The sequence below is a fragment of the Cnephaeus nilssonii genome, assembly GCF_951640355.1.
Source record: "Cnephaeus nilssonii genome assembly, chromosome: 1".
Classification (NCBI taxonomy): Eukaryota; Metazoa; Chordata; class Mammalia; order Chiroptera; family Vespertilionidae; genus Cnephaeus; species Cnephaeus nilssonii.
This window is the reverse complement of record NC_137072.1, coordinates 94,527,190-94,548,529: the sequence shown is the minus strand read 5'-3', so window position 1 is coordinate 94,548,529 and position 21,340 is coordinate 94,527,190. Positions and strand designations below refer to the sequence as shown.

The 21,340-nt window shown below is 40.7% G+C and overlaps 1 protein-coding gene across 1 annotated transcript in view; it reads right to left on the bottom strand.

The window, feature by feature from the left end:
* Positions 1–495: 495 nt before the first annotated feature.
* Positions 496–21,340, bottom strand: part of TMEM156 (transmembrane protein 156) — a gene marked incomplete at its 5' end in the record, with an annotated part of 35,013 nt that continues 14,168 nt past the window's right edge. Inside the window, 5 exons of the mRNA XM_079779077.1 lie at positions 496–521; positions 3,078–3,183; positions 14,908–14,991; positions 16,787–16,906; positions 20,176–20,436. Coding sequence (XP_079635203.1) covers position 521; positions 3,078–3,183; positions 14,908–14,991; positions 16,787–16,906; positions 20,176–20,436 — 572 coding nt within the window. The 3' untranslated portion in view covers positions 496–520. The remainder of the gene's footprint in view (positions 522–3,077; positions 3,184–14,907; positions 14,992–16,786; positions 16,907–20,175; positions 20,437–21,340) is intronic.

Below are 21,340 nucleotides of genomic sequence, written 5' to 3'. Positions count from 1 at the left end.
TTTTGAAACATCCTCAGTGCCACAGAGGATATTTCAATGGCAAGATTTATAAATCCAAACAAATGTAGAAACAAACAACCCAGGCCCTTTGAAGTGACTTGCCAAAGAGAAACAATTCATATACCCAGAAAAAAACATCAAATCAAAATGTGCACCCTGAGCCACGGAGAGAAAAGCCTGACCCTGTTTTTGATTCCTCAAAATCAAAATCTTAGGGCACCCTAAGCTGTGTAATGATGGATATTCAAAGAAGAGTAAGCATTCTCTTGCTATTTCCATGGGTTTCATCAGCTTGTTTCCATGACTCATAATGGGTTCCTGAAAAAACCCTCTCATTTCTTTGATCTCATATGTCCCACGAGTGCTCCTGAGCTAGTTTGCATCAGCCAGGATGCTATTTCCTATTGTGCATCCTCGACTGGACTCATGGCTTTACCAGTTAATTCATTTCCAAAATAAAATTAGGAGTATTCTTCAAAAGGATTTTGTCCAACTTGTTCAGAGGACTTCAGAAGGATGTTCTAAAGATTAAGAAAAAAAAAGAGAGAAATATTAATCACACAAAAATGTTAAGTATTAACTGAAGAAAATTAGTGGAAAACAAGTTTAAAACCACTCATCAAAAGTGTGTCTTATAAGAACACTAAAAATCTTCCTAGAGTCACTGACTAAGGGCTGTTTCTAATCCTATGTTATGCAATGGAGCCTCCATTATATCCAAGAAGACAGTGTGGTAAACAAACTTTTCAACCTAGGACTCAGGAAACTAGGGTTTTCTCCAGCCTCTGCCACCACAGTATGTTTGGGTTACTCTCCACTTCTGGAGTGTTCACACACGTTTCTTTTAGTTATAGCAGTCCATGATTCTAGTAGAGAGAGACATAGAATCTAGGCCTTAATCATTCACTCAAAAAATAACTATTGAGCACCTATTAAATGCTAGGCAACATATCCTCTGAATGCAGAATCTTTCCACTATGCTCCCAAGTTCCCTGTCAATGCCTCTATCATGTTATTTGACACTCTATTGGAATTAGGGGTTCCCTAATCTGATTCCTCCACTGACTGCATGTTATTTTTGCCAATGAGTAGAAGAATTCCTGGCACAAGCATTTGGTGAATGAACAAAGGGAATTCTTCCTATGCCAGGTTGAGCATCCCAGAATGAGGGCCAGAATGAGAAGTATCAGGCATAAAAATATCCAGTAATATTCCATTAAAACAATTATATGATTACATTACAGTCTATGTAGAAATTTCTGAGCCAACAGCAGACCCTGATTACACTAAGACCCAACTACTAAGGCCAGCCTCTCTCTAGTCCTGAACACAAACATATCCTTGGCACTTAGTTTCCAGTTTGATGTATTGAGCCACCTGCTGAAAGCTAGTTCCAGCAGGGAATAATAAAATGCAAAAAGTTCATCAAAAGGTTGATGAATCTTGAGGCTTCAGCAGGGCTGAACATCTGCATATATTATTACCTGCTACTAGAACAGCCAAAGGCAGTTCCCCCAACCTGACAATGCCTATTGTATACCAAACCTTACCTTTGCTATGTATATCTGCTTTGCCTTAGGGCAATTTGTGTTAATAAGAAGCTAAGGGGTCCAGAGATTCAGAGAACTTGATTACTGACGCTAGGTCTCCTCTGACTCCCCCATGTATTCCAAATTTATATTTCATATCTGATTTCTTTATTAATTTACTCGCAGTCCTTCTCCAGATTCCTGAACCCTTCTAGATGCTGAGAAACATCCCGGCAGCCACCTGTGCTGGATCCCTTTAGTTACCTTTTCAGATCTGCTCTCCACTTTCTCCCAACCTGCTTGATAGTCTGGGTGGTCAATCTATAGAAACTGCCTCCATCTGGTGTCAGCGTCCCCTGGCTCTGGTTCAGTGTAGCCAGTGGGAAGTACACTGAGTAAAGGGAGAAGAGCCAAGCTGGGGTATTTATTCTCTCTCTTCATGGCAACCACAGGCTGTTGTGTCCCCTGACCAAAGGTCACAGCTCCTGTCGGACAGCCCTCGGCACATACTCCACCTGTGTGTATGTGTGCATGTGTGTCTGCCTCTGTGTGTGTCTCTCTGGGTTCCTTTAATCTTAGAGACAGGAGCAGTATCCCCACTTATTAGTCCTATGGTGTCACACTCTCCTTTTTGGCTTTCCTAGTTTAATAAACCCTTTATTAAACTCTCCACAAATTATTTGAGTATATTAATAGTTTCCTATTGGGACCTTGACTGATAACTACCCAAGGATTATGAAGAGTAAATGATCTAGCCTATCACCACCAAGCACAAAAGGATACAACAAATAAATGCTAGTGTCCCTCCTCTTCCCTGTTACAATTTTTACACCCCCTACAATGGCTACCAAGTTTGCCTTTAACAGAACAGCTACTTAATAAATATTTGTTGAATGAGGGGAAAAAATTTTCTAAGACACTTCTGACCACAGTTTTGAATTCAAATAGATGGGAAGCAATGCACATTAATCTAGATGATTAGACATTAAATTTAGAGAAGTCTTTAGTTTCAGTAATTGAGGATCAGTGGACAGTTCTTTATAAATTCACATTCTCTTTTCTCATGCTCCAACTGATACAATGATTGGCCTGCTGAAATTATGACTCAACCCCAGGAAACAGTGCCAAGGGATGAGTTGACAGCTCAGAGGCACATGTTGGTTAACAGACTAAGAGATTAGTTTACTGGTCCTTCCTACTCCTTGGAGAAACAAGTAATTTTATTTCATGTCATTGAATTCATGTGAGCTGATTTTGCAAGTTCATCACTTTCTATCTCCTACTCTCAAATAGAAACGTAGTTTGAAGTATACTTTACTTCCTTGGATCTCTTCACGTTTATCTATAATAATAAAAGAGTAATATGCAAATTGACCAAATTGCTGAACAACAGAACAACTGTCCAGACGGCCTTCCGGATGAAGCCGGGGTGGCTGCGAGGGCCGAGGCAGCCAGGGCTGTGAGGGCCTACCCTTGCACGAATTTCATGCATCGGGCCTCTAGTAATGAATAAAGTCAAATCGTCAATAAAGCAGAATCATGACTCACCATGTATACTGCTCATGCTGATGGGCCGTGGAAGGAACTTCTAGTTCTGGTATTGGAGAAAGCACCACCTTGACCTGAGTGGAGGGCAGCCTCTGCTTGGTCCCTGCTATTTAAGAAGGAGAACAGTTTTCGTCTCTATTTACTCCACAGCAATGCAAACACAGACACAGTGTTTTCTAATAGTAGGAGAACCAAGCCCTCCGTCTAGAAAGAATTTTGGCAGTTTCCACCATTCACTAAATTTCCTGCCTACAACTCTGACACCTTTGACCCATTTCTCTCAACTCTGTTTCTTTCCTTTCATTATCCCTCTGCTCCCACTTTCTGGGGACAAGACCTAAAGCATAGTTAAGAAGGAGCAAAGTAGAGAGAAAATGTTTTAAGCACAATGTCAAGTAGCAAGAAAAGAGTTTTAGTTTGGAAACTGACTGCAAACATGTCCTTCTATCGTATGTTGTTTAAATATGTCCTTAAGAAGAATATTAATGACGTCCTTTATTTCAGAGACAATTTTACCAAGAAGCAAAGTTACAAACTAGGTGAATTCTAATCTGTCTCTCTTTACTCTGACCATGTGACTCTATCAAATTCTTCTAATATTATCTTCAGCTAATTTCAAAGCAGAAGATGAAATGTCATGTCCATGGCATAATGGTATCTCTTTTATTCCACTGAGGTCTGAAGTCTTGCTTTTCTAGTTTTTTATATTGAAACTTAGTCCTACATAGTACATGTGGTTTTTGTTTCACAAATGCCTCTGCTTTTTATACAAAGCCCTGGACATGGATGGAAATGAGGTGACCTATAATGTAGAGAAGTAGGTAGTTGCTTCTTAAAAAGAGAAGTCAAACAGAAGGATTTAGCCCTGACCGATTTGGCTCAGTGGATAGAATGTCGGTCTGTGGACTGAAGGGTCCCTGGTTCGATTCCAGTCAAAGGCATGTACCTTGGTTGTGGGCACATCCCCAGTGGGGGGGGGGGGGGTGCAGGAGGCAGCTGATCAATGTTTCTAACTCTCTATTCCTCTCTGTAAAAAATCAGTAAAATATATTTTTAAAGGAGGATTTACATGTAATCAAGAATATGATGTTTCTTGTCCATGAAGATGATTAACACTGGTATAGTTTACCAAAATAGAAATACTATAAACCCTTCTCTGGGAATTTTTATTGTTTTCATTAGAGAAAATTTTCAATATGAAAAACTTAATTTTTGGATTTAATTTTCTAAATAAATAATACATTTATTAGAGAAAATTTTCAATAGGAAAAACTTAATTTCTGGTTTTAATTTTCTAAATAAATAATACATTCATTAGAGAAAATTTTCAATAAGAAAAACAAATTTTGGATTTAATTTTCTAAATAAATAATACATTCACATGATTAGAATTTTTTAAACTATAAAAGGACATTTAGTGAAATGTCTCCCTCTTACCCCATATCCCAGACAATCACCTACTTTCCTTGCTCTGCCACTGGCAACCAAGATTATTTGTTTTTTATGTATTAATAGATGATAGATAAACAGACGGATGGATAGATAGATAGATAGATAGATAGATAGATAGATAGATAGGTTTATACTTTTATACATATGTATATTATTTTGTCACTCTTTACACAATTTGGTAGCCTACTATCCACACATGTACTTAAGGATATATTTTAGAGATCTTTCCACATTAAGACCTTTCTCATTCCTTTTTACAACTTCCTGGTATTCCACAGAATCCATCTATCATCGTGTCTTTAAACAGCCTTCTATGTAGATTGTGTCTAATCTTTTGACATTGTGAACACACTAGCAATAAACATTGTACATATGTCATTTCTCTCCCATGTGAGTCCATCTACAGGACCAATTCCTAGAAATAGAACTGCTGTCTCAAAGGGCTTGTACATGCTAACTTCGATCGTCTGTTTACAGACATCCAAGTGGCTTCTGATGCACCTTAAAGCTTCATGATGAACTTACTATGCAAATAATTGTTTACACAATTAGGTTAAAGTATCCAAAGAGCCTATTCATGAAACGAAATAACTATTGAAGAAAATTAACAGAGCTGTTTCCATTGGAAAGCCAAACTGCTCACCAGTTGCTTATTCATTTGGTTTGCTGATATTTTATATTATGGTATAACCATATTTTACTGAAAAATGCCTGTAAAATGATGTCTAAAGTAACTCTCTAGTGGGGCATTATCCTCTGTCTCTTCTAGTAGCCAGGGTCATGTAACTCATATGCTATAGCAAAACTTCTGAAAAATTGATTAAAAAAAACAAAAAGTAAGATATGTGTGATTTTAATAACTTCTTCAGAATAGTTGTTAAAACAGGTGGAACTTTTCTTGTTCTACCCTGGGAAATGGAGCTGCTTTTGAATAATATTAATTCAGCAGCACCAGTTAAGGCGGTAGAAGCAGTCAGACATATTTTAAAACTTCACAGAAGTCTTTTTATGAATTTGTCAAATCTCTGAACCAAGCATTTCTTTGACTTCTTTCAGGAACCTCAGAAGAGCCTAAAACATTGAAAAGAACCCCAGTTGGAGTTTTGACCTGGCTGAATCTAGTGACTAAAATGGATTTCTAGCAGTGGAAACTTTGATTAAAAGTAAAACTCTATGCCTTATGTTCCCGGATAAAGCCTCTATCACCCTGCCCTTGACAATGTCCAGGTTGCCCTCTGGTCATTATTTTTCAAGATTTCTATCACGTTTAAAAAGTTTTTTTATATCTATGACATCTAATATCTAACCTCAACTCATCCTTCCAAGGTGATTTTTTATTCCCACAGAGTAACAGAAACTTGCAAGATGTTCTGTTCACTTTGCTCCTGATGGTTTTCCTGCCAAAGACAAGGTACATCTCCCACAGTGAAGGCACATCTAAAACTTCCTCATTCTACCAGGCTCTCTTAGCTGCTAAGCGAATTTTCCCCATCAATTTTTTACACTCTTATCTCAAAAACTACTTGTTCAACAATATTTTACTTGATTATTACATTGGAAAGCCAAAATAGCTTAAAATATAAAAATAAAAATAAAAAACAAGGAGTAGTAAGTAGGGTTAGGTGTCCATGCAATATATGATCCTCTGTGACCTCTATTTCACCAATTGTGAATTTATCCAGTTTTGCTGTAATTGCTTACTTGACTGCCTTCTTATGTACAAAGATTGTATTTTATGCAAGGAGCCACCTTAGAGCATCACACGTGATGGGCCTTCAATAAAGATGTGTTGAAGGACTGAAAGAATGTCACTTAACTTTTTTGTGCTTCATTTTTCTTAATAAAGGGGTGTGGTTAGAAGCAGTACAGCAGTCAACTGGGGCGCTACCTAGGAATTTGAGGATAAGACTGCCCTCTGAGAGTTAATCTATCAAATCAACCCACAATCAGAGCGGAAACACACGAAGTCATCTTCAGAAATGATCCGCAGGCCAAACCCTGTTAAGTGTTAAAAGTGCTGTGTTATGTGAGTCATCAGGCTACCCCTAAACTGGGGAAGAAGGCCCCCCAATGCATGTTGGCAGAGGAATCCACTCTAAGACCTGCCAAACAAGCGTTGACTGTGATTTGACTTCCCAGGTGGTTCTATCTAAGGAGAGAGAACACACGTGTTTTGGGTCGTGTTTCTCTCACAGGGATTACTCTTTGTGAATTAATAGGTGGCCCTCTGGTTTTATAAACCTATTGATGTGAGCGGGATTACACAAGGGATCCTTCTTTGTGTACTACCATTGCAGGAGGCTGAGCCCACAGGCCTGAAGGGAGGCACAGGATCAGGTAAGCTCACCTACACGAGGCACCTGTGTGGCTTCGTCGCCCGTGGGCTGCAACAGCCAAGCAGCCTATCCTGGCAGGGCCCTGCCCTCACCCCACAGGTTTCGTATAAAAGGTCGGCAGTGGTTACTGACCCCTGAACTACTGAGATCATTTCCTTGTGACTTCAGCAAAGCTAGTACGGCTGCCTTAAGGCTTAAAGGAAGAAAATAAAAGGAAGGGTGAAATGAGGTAATAAAGGTGTATTTTGAAGTACTTCGAAAAATAGAAAGCTCTATGAAGTGCAAAACAGAACATTTTTGCCAGCATTTTTTAAAGCCCACTCAAGAGGTCTGCTCAGAATTTAGTAGGACCCGCATATGGAGAGGGGTAAGGAGAGCTAACCTTGGAAATGATTATCTCAGTGTGTCCCTCTCCTTCATACTTCGGGAGATTCAACCATGACCCTTCGTGAAGACCGTGGCAATAAATGTCTAAACTGTTACCCACAAAGTACTAGGTTTTCTCATAAGAGCTTCTCAAAAAATGCACGGAATTCAAGTTAATCTTAACAGATGACTATGATCAAGACAGATGTGGAAATTTTCAGATGGTTTAGCAATTCTTATTCAGTTCTCTAATCTGGCTTCAAAAAGCCTTCCAGTCTTAATGATTTATCCTTATTGCTATGCAGAACTTTAATACTGCTATACATCATTCTAACCTTTTCATCACATAAAAACATTGGCACTTTTGTGCAAGCCCAAGATAGCTGGTAGCCTTTCAAGGCTAATAGAACCAATTATGGTAACTTAAGATAGATTTCCATTATTCCAGGCACCAACTTCCTACTATGTACAAAGCTTCGTCTATTATTATTAACAGTGATCCTAAAACTACTCATTTGCTCCAAATCTGGCCAGTGTGAAAATCAAATGAGGATGGAAAAATAAATTACTGCAAAATTATCTAGAATTAACAGCTAAAGAGAAAAAAAAAAATAAGTCATTCAACAGACAGCTGCCAATATTCTGAGCCATTGACTCAGTTTCCTGTTCATTCACACTGCAAATATCCTTAATACTCCAAGGAATGAAACTGATGAAGTGTTTAACCATTTTCCTTTCATTATTTTGAATAGACATTATCAAAAGTTATAATTTAAGGGGGAAGTATTTAGAAGGTCTTTGTGGCAGCTGTTCTTTCAACATAGTCGGTGTAGAGTTGTATTTACTTGGTAAATATTTATTGGGCAACCCATTATGTGCCCTTATGTGCACTATGCTATGAGCTGGGATGTAGTGATGAATACTATAAGATTGTGTTCCTAACCTCAGTGAGCTACCTGGCTCATGGGAGATACGTCAATTTATATATGTAAAAGCCTAATATGCTAAGTGTCCAACCATTTGACCATTCAACCAATCGCTATGATGCGCACTGACCACAAGGGGGCAGACTCTCCGACCGGTAGGTTAGCTTGCTGCTGGGGTCCGGCCAATTGGGACTGAGCAAGACGGGCCGGACATGCCCTGGAGTCCTCTAGTGGTCCCTCCACAGCCTCTAAAATATTTCTTCTAATTAATTTCCTTTCAATGTGTACGAATCTGTGCACTGGGCCTCTAGTCAAATAATAACACAAAAACATCAAATAGCCCTGGCCGAGTGGCTTGGTTGGTTGGAGGTCATCCCGTAAACCAAATGGTTTCAGGTTTGATTCCTGGTCAGGGCACATACCTAGGTTTCTGGTTCAATCCCCAGTCAGGGCTCGTACTGGAGGCAACTGAACTCTCTCTTCTCTCTTTCTCTCTCTCTCTCTCTCTCTCTCTCTCTCTCTCGCGCGCGCTCTCTCTCTCCCTCTCCCTCTCTCTCTCTCTCCCCTTCCTCTTTCTCTAAAATCAATAAAAACATATCCTGGGTTAAGGATAAAAAATATATTTCAAATAGCAAGAGTAATAATTGCCACAAAGAGAGACTTGTGGTATTATGAGGATGTGTAATAAGGGGACTTGACCTAATTTGGAGGTCCAATGTGATTTCCCTGAGGAGGTGTCAATTAAACCAGGGTTGGACTTCACTAGACAAAGGCAAGGTGGGAGAAGGGGAGGTGTGCAGGGGATTTCAAGGGAGGGAGGAATGGTTCAGGCAGGGAGAGTTTGTGCAAAGATGGAGCAAATGTTTATCTGCATATGTTTTATCATCAATTATTTCATACCTGGCATAAATGACTGTCACATAAAGGCATGAAAATAAATCACCCTATTCTGCCTATAGATTCTTCACACTTATGAAATTCTTCCTGCGCATAGAGTCACCCTCCGCATTTTGATCTATTCTGGAACCAAGCAGATGGCTATAACCTTTACTGTTTTATGAACTCAAATCTGTATTTTAAGAGTCATAAAAATCATAGTTAAGCAAGTAAAAATTGAATTCTCATGTTATCTTGCTTGGTTGCTAGACATCTGGTCCCAGTGATTTATCTTCTCTTCAGCAGGAAATGGAAACCTGCTTAATCTTTATTATACTGGCCATAAACATGTTGCAAATGATCATTTTATAGTGCCATTCATTTTGTTTGGGGGTAATACAAATTACTGGGTCATCCACTATTGGCCTGCAGTAATTCTCTTTCTTTTTTCTCTTTTTTTATTGTCCCTTGTCTGCTTTATTTCTCTCTCCTTCTATGGTATAAGTAATTCTCTTTCACCATCAAGTTCCACTTTCTTTCCTTCATGGTCCCTACATACTCACCCACATTAACTACAGAAAGCATTTCAGCCAGTGCTGGAATGTGACTTTGTGGATGACCCACATAGTCTCACACAAGCCTCTGTATGCTTGTAGAGGATAGGTCTCAGCTCAGTTTCCAGTGTTAAATGTTAAAGAGCATGGAGAGTTTTGGTCTGTGAGGAACCAGCAGAGGTGAGCTCCCCAGTTCGCCATTGCCACTGGGGTGCCAGAAAGTGCATCCATTGGAGTTTGAGCCCTGACTCTGCTCGGACCTGTCTGTGGGTCAGTGACTTAAACTCTCATAGCTTCAATGTTCTCATCAGGAAAAAAGAGTGAGGTTCTTATGAAATAAAATAAACGATGTGTGTGAAAGAACTGTGCATATAGGAGGTACTTGCTGAGTTCTTAAAGTTTCATTGGTTTCCCTTCTCCTAAGGCCGTGGTCTGCAAACTGCGGCTCGCGAGCCACATGCGGCTCTTTGGCCCCTTGAGTGTGGCGCTCCCACAAAATACCACGGCCTGGGCGAGTCTATTTTGAAGAAGTGGCGTTAGAAGAAGTTTAAGTTTAAAAAATTTGGCTCTCAAAAGAAATTTCAATCGTGGTACTGTTGATATTTGGCTCTGTTGACTAATGAGTTTGCCGACCACTGTCCTAAGGCAACCAGAATCTCCTGAACTGTGGTGTCAGCTCTGGGAAGGCAGCGACTGTGCTGTAGTACATGCCACTCTGTTGTCAGCACTTAACAACGCCCGGTGTGTAGTCCGTATTCAATAGATTTTAGTTGAATGTTTGTAGGTGAAGAATTTCAGGTTTAAAAATTTCAGCATGTTTTATGGACATAGAAGGGGGAGATGAAATGACCCCCCTCATAGACCCACACAGCAGGAATAAGTGGAAGCTTGAATCCCAGAAACCTGGGGTTGTGGAGATTTATTGGCTGTCCAGCATGTGGATAGCTCACGGGGACTCTTGGGGTGCAGGAAGCCAGAAGGGCAGATATTCCCACTCTCGGCTTCCTGGCCTACACTCCATCAATCAGCTACTCCCCCTGGGGGCTGGCAATCCTGGCAGAGGTGCAAAACTGCCAGGTGGTGTAAGGCGAGCTTTGGCAGCTCAGAGGGGACGTCCAGTGGTGGGGACACCAGCAGAGGTATTCTCACCAAACCATTCCTGTGGTATGAGTTTGGATGCGTGTTTAGTTGTCTGGCCTCTCTTAACTCCTCTTTATTTTCCAATCTCAGATTCCCTAGCCTCCCTGCTGCTTCTGTGGGTTCCATATTGGTTTTCAAAGAAGTTTCCTTTCTGCCAAGTCAGCCAAGTTGGTTTCTATTGTTTGCATCCAGTGATCTGGTCCTCCTCGTCTATGGCCTCTGCCCCGGCCTTGGTTTCCCGACGGGGTCACCTCATTAAGCACTGTGTCTAGGGATACATTCCAAAGCTGCTTTTGCGTTAAATCTCAAATTCTCTTCTTCAAATGGTCAGTGTTTTTCACAATTCTTTAATGTCCTTAGCAATTCTACAAAGTGTGTTACATGTTCTTCAATGAAGTAGAATTATGCTGCCTCTGTTCACTTTGTCTCTTTGTTTGTTTCACCTTCCCCAATGCCCAAGATTCATTTCTTGTTCATCTGCTCTTTTAACTCTAGACACATTTCCCCTTAGCGTTTGTGTGATTCAATAAGCTTTTATTGTCCATGAACTACATGCCAGACATTATGCTAGGGACAAGGATCCAAAGGTGAGTAAGATAAGAATCACCTGTGTGAAGATAATAGTCAAAAGAATAAAATGTAAAATAGATTAATGCCCGGAGAGGCAACATATGCCACCATACTTCTCAAAGCAAGGAAGAAAATACAAGGGACATGTGAAAGCTGGGGATCTGATTCTGTGCGACATCTTTTCTACAGCAAAGCAACTCATTTATCCCATGCCCCACTGCGCGCCAGGCACTGTGCGGGGCCAGGGTCTGGGTAATCTCTCCCGGGTCTCCCTTGTCTTTCTGAGGGTGTGAGCCTACCTGTACTCTGTGTGTACACGTGTAACAATACTTCCTCATGAACAACTGAGAGACGTTGCAGGATGGACAGCCGGAGCGGACAGCAAGAGGCTCTGCTGAAGTGACTGCAGTCACTGCTCTCTTTGAACTACATTTTTTAAACCTCATGTTACTGCTTCTCCAGAGAACCATGCCGGCACATTTTTTTCTGACTGCAGCCTATAATCCATCATTCCAAAGAGAGGCCTTAAAAACAGCACTCGAGGGGGACATTATTTCCTTTCCATTTCTCTCTCAGAAAGAGCAACTTATAATGGGAGGAGGAAAAATTGCATTTAGGTTAAAGGAATATAAATAACAGGAAGGAATCTGCTTCTTCTCCCTTTTAAGAAGCTAAGCCTCGAAAGGACTCTTCATTTTAAAACAGGCCACCATCCCTTGGCCTGCTCTAAACATTAATATTATATACCTGGTAATAAAGCCAGAGGGTTTTTAGTGAGCGCTATTAAAGGGAAAGGGTGGCTGAGGCAGGTTTCTCTGCTGAATGAAAATCACAGGCTCATAAACACAGTGTGTGGTTAGTCCTGTGGTTAGCCAGAACTTTAAATTTGTGATTCTCCCCATTGTCTATGTTGACAGAACAACTATCGACTTTCCTTGGTTGCAGTGCTCAAAATTTCAACTTGAAAAGGGAAAGGATTGGGAGTCCCTAAAGCAAGCAAAAGCCCTACAGAGCCAGGCTAAAACATTCCTGGTGTATGGATGTCAGGTGTGTGTACTGGATTAGAGGGGACACCAGGGGAAATGCCATTTTCTCTCTTTAAAAGTCAATTTTGGCCCTAGCCGATTTGGCTCAGTGGATAGAGCGTCGGCCTGAAGACTGAAGGGTCCCAGGTTCGATGCCGGTCAAGGGCACATGCCCAGGTTGCGGGCTTGATCCCTAGTGTGGGGCTTGCAGGAGGCAGCCGATCAATGATTCTCTCTCATCATTGATGTTTCTGTCTTTCTCTCCCCCTCTCCCTTCCTCTCTGAAGTCAATAAAATTATATTTTTTAAAGTTAATTTTGTCTTTGGAAACAGCCCTGTGATTTTTATCTCATTAACCAAACAAAATTGTCACTGACCACCCAAAAGTTCCATCAACTTCCCCCACTGTTAGCTAGTATCCAGTGACTATTTAGCTAATGCTTATTTCTAGCCATCTATATATATAAAAGGCTAAGCCCGTGGTTGGCAAACTGCGGCTCGCAAGCCACATGCGGCTCTTTGGCCCCTTGAGTGTGGCTCTTTCACAAAATACCATGGCTTGCCAAAGTTTTGGCTCAGTGGATAGAGAGTCAGCCTGCGGACTCAAAGGTCCTGGTTTCGATTCCGGTCAAGGGCATGTACCTTGGTTGCGGGCACATCCCCAGTAGGGGGTGTGCAAGAGGCAGCTGATCGATGTTTCTCTCTCATCGATTTTTCTAACTCTCTATCCTTCTCTCTTCCTCTCTGTAAAAAATCAATAAAATGTATTTAAAACAAAAAAAAATACCACTGCCTGGGCGAGTCTATTTTGAAGAAGTGGCGTTAGAAAGAGTTTAAGTTTAAAAATTTTGGCTCTCAAAAGAAATTTAAATCGTTGTACTGTTGATATTTGGCTCAGTTGACTAATGAGTTTGCCGACCACTGGGCTAAGCAACTGGGCTGACCAGCCAACCGGCCGACCAGCAGGTAGCTATGATGAGCCCTGACCACCAGGGAGCAGACGCTCAATGCAGGAGCTGCCAAGAGACAGCAATTTTGCAGAGTGCCCTCTTGCACTCTGGGACCCCTTGGGGGATGTCAGACTGCTGGTTTTAGCCCAATCCCCACAGGCCAGGCCGAGGGACCCCACCTGCTGGAGGGACCCCGCTCACTCTGCAGACGCCCTTCCAGCCCCGGTGCGCTGCCCCAGATGCACCGGCCAGGGAGGGACCATGGGAGATTGGCTCCAGGGCGTGTCCAGCCCATCTTGCCCAGTCCCTCCCTGCTGGCCACCTTCTAATTAATTTCCTTTCAATGTGCACGAATCCATGCACTGGGCCTCTAGTAGGTTAATAATTTTACTCCTAATGCTGAGATTAGAAAATATGTATATATTTTTAAAGTGAGCTATTTTGGCCCAGCTGAAGTGGCTCAGTGGTTGAGCATCGAACTATGAACCAGGAGGTCATGGTTTGATTCCCGGTCAGGGCACATGCCCAGGTTGCGGGCTCGATCTCCAGCGTGTGGATGTGCAGGAGGCAGCCAGTCAGTGATTCTCTCTCATCGTTGATGATTCTGTCTCTCTCTCCCTCTCCCTTCCTCTCTGAAATCAGTAAAATATTTAATTAATTAATTAATTAATTAATTAAAATAAAAGTGAGCTCTTTAGGTGCTCCCAGTCCAGTTTTTCCTCAAGCCAGGGGGCTGAGTACCTGCTAACTTAAATAGCTAAGAAAATCTCAGGAGCATAGTCCCCAGTGAAATGCTGTGCAAATCTCCACGTGGCTACAGATGCAGCTGCAGCGCGGGGCCCAGGATTTGTTCAATTTCCTTTCAGTTTTGAAAACGGTTTACACACCAGACATGAAGTTTCCTTATGTAACTTCTCACAAAGCACGAAGAAGTCTGCTCACTGGCTGTGCACGAGGAGATATAGTTATATAACTCGTAATTCTGTGGTTTTCAGCAACGCAAGGATATTATTTCTCCCTGACGAAGAAGAGGCCTTTGCCCCTGTCATAGTCTGCCTCTTTCTTTCTAATATGATTTGACAGCTTGAATTCAGAAGGAAGCTTCCCAATTTGAAGAAGGAGATGGAACTACAGTGTCTGTGCTAACAGCCTCCTTGCTGCTCTAATGAGGATTCCCTTACTCCACTTCTATTTCTCGGGAGAAGACAGGGTTCTTTTTAATTGGGGCTATTAGAAGCTCTCTGCACAATGACACCCTCTGCTAAGTAAAGGCTCCAGCAAGAGCCAGGCCCGCTCTGCAATTACTTCTTGCAGTTCTGAGAAATAATGGTATCTTGTCTCATTTAAAAATAAATCTGAGACTTATTCCTGATTGCTTTTTCTCCTCTGCCTACCCACATGAATTTCTTCTTGCCAACTGAGCAAACGTGCCATTATTTAAGGAGGTGGTTTTGATTGTGACTGTCCCCTGATAATAAGACATATTAAACTGGATATCATTTGCCCATGGTTCCTTTCTTCCAGATACGAGGCTAATTTAAACGAGCTCAGATCTCGTGATCTTGAGTTAATATCGAAAGGGTGAAGTTTTGGAATTTGCTGAGCAGTGTTCTGTTTGCATGCCACAGAGCTCACCTGAAATTACCCGCATTTCCAATGTTCGGAGTTTCTCAGAATCACTTCTTCTTAAGAGAACAGATGAAGGTTTGTATTTATGACCTATTCCAAGAAAAGAAATGAAATATTTAGATGGTAACCAAGCACATTCTTAAAATATATTCCCCATGTTGAGTCCAAGGATTACCAAGGAAAATGGGCCATTCACAACAGGGCCTGGAATGGCAAGACATAAAGAACTTTTTCTTAAGTTGTTTTTCATGAACAAATACAGGTTCTTTCTAAAACCAGTGGCTTCTCCACTGCCATAAATGCCATACGCCATCTCCCTAATGAAAAGCCCAGCTCTTGTGTATAGAATGTTACCTTATTTATATGATTATATATACATAGATATCATACACAGAGTATCTTATTATTTGATATTTAATATCCTAAATGATGTGACTTTTTATTACTGTATATGCTTTGATTTATAAAGCAAGCCTTTGAAAGCTATTAAGCCTGTCCTGTGGGTCAATGTTCATAAGAACTCAATGTCAATCCCCACTATTTGTCTCTTTCTAAACCCATTTTCTTTCTGGTTTCTATCTCTCTTTCTTAGTATGTTATTATGTGGAAAAATAGACTTTAAAAACTCAAAGCTAAGCACTATTTGCCATACCATACATTTATTTAAAATAATGTCATTTTCAAAACTAGAAAGACCCTGAGTCTTAATGCTGACATTTTATTAGTTATATAACTCTGGACAGAACACTTAACCTCCCTGAGGCTCAGGGTTGTTGTTGTTGTTGTTGTTGTTTTTTAAATAAAAATAATAGCACATACCCTGTTTTCATGCTTTGAGAATCTAGTGAAAATCTTGTGAGAATGTTATTCTACAAATATACAATATTATGATCATTAACCAATGCATTAGGGGTCTTACATATAAGGTATCAGTGACAAGACTTGATATGAAAGTGCTCTCAGAAATATCTGCAACCAATATTTAGTCGACAGAATTAATGGCACTTGCACTCAAGCCTAGAGGCAACCATTTGTTTGGCTACCGAAATGACCAACAGCCTTGCCTGGTAAAGAACATAAGAGCCTTGGGAAATAATACAAACAGCACAATATTACTCTTGTTTATTGAGCATTGCCATGCTCGACATTGTGTTAAATTTCTTATGTAATCTCTTCCCTTCAATGCTTACTTCAACCCTGTGTGGTAATGGTGACTAGCCTTGTTTTACAGAGGAAAAAACACTCAGATACAGTAAGCAACTTGCTCAAAGTCACATAACTAGTGAGTGGTAGTACTAGGATTCTAACGCATCCACCTATCTCCAAAGACTAGTCTCTTAGTGACACATTTTTCTCTTGTCTCATAATGACACATTTTTCTCTTTCTTTAAGATCAGGCCTACTTTCGATCAGGCCTGATATTCAGCCAGTATACTCATGGGCACGCACTCGTAGAGGCAGTATATGGATGGATACACACCAGCAGGGCAGATATATGCATGGGTACACACCAGTAGGGCTATAGCAATAGTTCACATTCAGTGTCCACCCTGATAGGTGACCATCTTATTAGTTATTAAATATTTTAGTATCATCCCTACTGTCTTGATTTCCAGTTCCACATTTTAGCTCAGCCCAGCCAAAAATCTACGGACACACTCACACTCATTAAAGATTGGCTCCCCCTCCCACGCATCACCTTAACTTAGAGCTCCAATGCTAACCTTCTTTATCACCACTCCCTATTGAATCGCCACTTACACACAGTAGGTGCTCAGTAACTGGTAAATTGAACGAAAAAAACAACAACACTATAGATAAGATTAGGAGTCCCTTGAAACTAAATGGATTATTTCAAATGATGGATTTATTTCTCAATACTTACTCTGCCACTTCTGCACTCGCCTATGGACTTCAAGTATTTTGTGGATAATGAGGATGAGAAAAAATATAAAAACTAATATTACTAACACATACCAAGTGATCTTCATGGGACAAGAGAAATCTGCAAAGAAAAAAAAATACTATAAAAATACAATAAAAGGACACAATACACAAGAGGCCATGTGGTGGTGCAGCTGGGTTCTATTATGTATTCTGCCCTTAACTAAAAAGCTAAATAGTACATGGCATCACTTTATGGGTCATTTGCTCTCCTGAATACTTCCCTGATGTACTGAACGAGGAAACTTGATCAGGTGTCTTCCAGAGATCCATTTAGTTCTGAAATTCTAGGGTTAATTTCTTACAGGTTATGCTAGTGTTCGTTTCACTGTCATTTCTATCACTAGGTTAAGACCAGGACATAGCCAAGCAGCCAAAAATTATATCCTGAAATCAACAAAGATACATGGAGTATAAGGAGGATGAGGAAGAAAGGTAAAGACAGACAAAGAGAAAGGGCTGGGCTGAGGCATAGGAGGTGAAAGCAGCCAGGGCAGATGAATAATCAGACTCCCCTTTTCCCACGGGCTCTCAAGGCGATGATCGGATCAAGAACGTGCATTAATTAAACATGCAGTTATCCCAGCCTAAACTGAATGAAGATACAGGTGAAAACTTGTTCATTCAAATGACAGTGAAGCCACATGGGGAGGATGGTCACCATCCAGCAATAGTTTAGCACGGTCTCCTTTGGTCCCATAGAGACACACTGGCCAGCTGACCCAGGAATCAGTGACTTAAACGAAGGCAACCTCACCATGTCCAAGACATAACTGTACTGACTTTCTAAGCCATCCTCTGGACCCTCGTCCTTTGCACACAAAACACAGCTAGTACTTATTCAACTTAGCAAGACATATAACTTGCGTATACCCTTGGATGACTCCTTGTGTGCTCATGATCTGGGTATCCCTTTCACAGGACCCTCACTCCATGGGCAGGTGTACATTACATAGGCAGTCAACAGTTATTTAGAGAAGAAGCTGAATGAAGAAAAGTCATAGTTGCCTGGGATGACATAGTGCTTGGCCTCCCCAATATCATTCCATGCCAAACCTGCATTTCTCACTCAGCAAGATAAAAGTATGTAGTCAGCCCAGCTGGTGTTGCTCAGTGGTTGAGCATCGACCTATGAACCAGCAGGTCATGGTTTGATTCCTAGTCAGGACACATGCCCAGGTTGTGGGCTCGATACCCAGTAGGGGGCATGCAGAAGGCAGCCGATCAATGATTCTCTATCACTGATGTTTCTCTCTCTCGCTCTCTCTCCCTTCCTCTCTTTTAAAAAAAGAATAAAAGATTGTCAGTGCCAGCAAAAGCCAAGATGGGTCCAACCACCAAGGTGTCACTGGGCAGTGGTCAAGCCATAAAAAAAAAAGAAAGAAAAAAGAACCATGCATTCACCAAAGTTATATTGCAAGAGCAGAATGTGCACAGTTGAGGCCAAGCCAGCCAGCCCACCCACCAGTGTGAACACAGCATCAGTGTGAACACAGAGGGATGTGTTCCCCACACCCCATGCCGCAAACCTTCCCTGCATCCCTGCAGCCACCTGGGAGAGAGCCAAGGGGGAACAAACGAAAATCTGGAAAAAAAATCTAAAGAGACAGTTTAAATTATTGTTTCAGAGTAAATTTACCAAATTGGACTAAATTTCGTTTCATTCCCTGATGGATTGGGCTTTTAAAGAAGATCACATTAGTCTTTGCACAGCAGAGTAAAATACGAGTAATTTTTTAATCTTCTACACATGGCAAAATGGGTATCGTTTTCCCAGAATATAAAACTACCTTTTTATGCACCCCTGTAATCTTTCTGAATTATACCCCCCCCAAAAAAAATTAACTATCATTTCACTCTGACTAGATTTATGGATTTTTCCTTTAACACAAAAATAAATCCTCTTAAAATCATAATAGAAATGCTTATTTTTCCTTTATGTTTTAGAACATCAAGTAATTAAATGGATACGTAAATGTACATTGAAATACATAAAGGTTTTAGTATCTATAATCCAAACCTCTTTATCTTTCATATTTTATCATAGTCACCTTTCCTATACAGCCTTTCCAAAACTTACCTTCCAACCTCACACCTGAACCGAAGGAACGGACTTTCTCCTACCCTCTCCCCTCCACCCCACACACACACCTTGAAATATGCGCTAACTACAGAAGCTGTAGGGTCCTGGGCAAGCTAACTCACAGGAGAAATTTCTCTGAAGTCATGTATTTTACTTTCAAAATGCATACATAGTATATATTTGTGTTTGCTTTAAAATAAATATAAGATTTTTTTTAAATAGTTGCCTCAAAAATAACGCTTTAGAAAACCATTCTAAAGTCGTCTGAAAGGCTCCCGGACATCTGGAACATCCAACAGCACAGCAGATTACTCTAGCATAGCACCTGTCTCACTGAATGACCTCCTTGATTGCTTTACATTCATCTCTCTTTGTGTCCCCAATGCCTGGAACGCTGCTTGGCATACAGCAGGCACTCATTAAATGGTTAGATCATAAAATGCTCTTCAAGAGTAGGTTTTGTGGCTAAGTGAGGGCACAATGCTTAGTAAAAGGATCAATTGTGGCCAATCAGAAGAGGGTGAGTAGGAAGTTAATCAGCCTTAAGCAGAACTAAGCTATATGTAAGTTTTGTCTTTGGGCTCCTCCATTCCCTCCAACTCCTCCAGTGAACCAAAGTGCTTAATCTCTATCCTGCCTATCTTCTGCGCTTCACATCAAAAATCCCATTTAGCTATGGTAAGGGGGAGAGATCAACCAAAGGACTTGTATGCATGCATATAAGCCTAACCAATGAACACAGACACCAGGCGGGTGAGGGTATGGGGGGATAGGGCACATATGTAATACCTTAATCAATAAAGAAAAAAATCCCATTTAATGCAGGCCTGGTTCTCAGCTCTAAGAGGACATGTTAAATCAATTCAAAGTAAGATGTTAATAGCATATCACAATGTACATGGATATTTACATTTTAAAATAAATCTCACCCTTGCATACCCAAGTGTGGTAGTATTACTTCAAGCACAGCTAATAGGCATGTTCAAATTTTTTTCTAGGGCAGAGGGTCTTTCTAGTGACCCTCAAATCACCACCCATAGATGCTTCTTCTGCCTCCTGGTAGGGTTGGGTCCCATAAATATCACATTTTGAAAAAAAAGAAAAAGAAACAGATAAAAGAGCTAACATTTTTCTAGCCATATTATTTCATCAATAAAATTATTCTTCAGTGATTTTACTTTCAGTGAAGTTAATGTGATAGCCCTTATATAATTTCTCTTTTCCCTCTAATTTCCTTTAAAACTTACTTTTCACATCCATTTCTAGGTGCAAAGAAATGTGTACACAATTATTCGAGTAATTCATAATTCCACAAGTATGGTCCACAGACTTTTCCTTGGTTGGCTCTTCCTCGATAATTGCTGAGCTTCTAGTGCCTGGTTTTGGATTACAGGTAATGTTATATTCCTCCAAGTGGTCAACTGCAGGAGCTACAGTGAGGTTAAAATGTCGACAAGGTGAAAGAAGATCATTTGCCTTCACTTCCATGGATCCTCTCATGACAAGAACTAGAAAGAGATTAGAAAAATGTTATTCACAAAATAGCAATACCTAGTAAGAAAACAATTCAAAACTAAATCTCTTCATATATATATATATATATTAGAAACAAGAAGTTACCTGCACCACAAATTTTTTTAAGATTATGAAACCCAAGGGACAGTAAGATTGAAAGGGAATCAGAGCACCTGAAAGGAAACACAGATATTTCTCTGACAACCTGTGGAACAGGTTTTATTTTTCAAAATTGTCACAACAGTATTTCTCATCCCACGTTACACTAGTTCGCTAGGGCTGCCATCACAAAGCACCATAAACTGGGCGATTTAAGCAACAGATGTTTATTGTCTCATAATTTTAGAGGCTAGACTTTCAAGATTAAGGTGTCGGCCAAGTGGCTTCTTTCTGAGGGCTATATGGGTAAGATCTGTGCCAGGCCCCTCTCCAGGCTTCTGGTGGTTGCTGGCAACCTTGGCATTCCTCGGCTTGTGGAAGCATCACCCCAGTCTCTGCCTTTATTTTCACATGGCGCTCTATCTGTGTGCTTATCTGTGTCCACATTTCCCCTTCTTATAAGGACACTAGTCACATTGGGCCCTGATCCACCCTATTGGCCTCGTCTTAACTAATTACATCTGGAACAACCCTGTTTTCAAATATCCCATTCTGAGATACTGGGGGATAGGACTTCAACATAATTCAACCCATAACATACATGCTAACTTAAAATTTTACCACTGCACCATAAATAGGTAGAGTCTAATACCTTTCACCTTGAATCTGGGTGGGAGAGTTTGTGACAAGTGTAACCAACCAAATTCAGAGAAAGAGACCCTTTGGGGCAAAGCCAGAAAAGGTGAAGTGATATCTACCTTGTTCCCTGGAACATAATATTGGGGCCTTGAACCACTA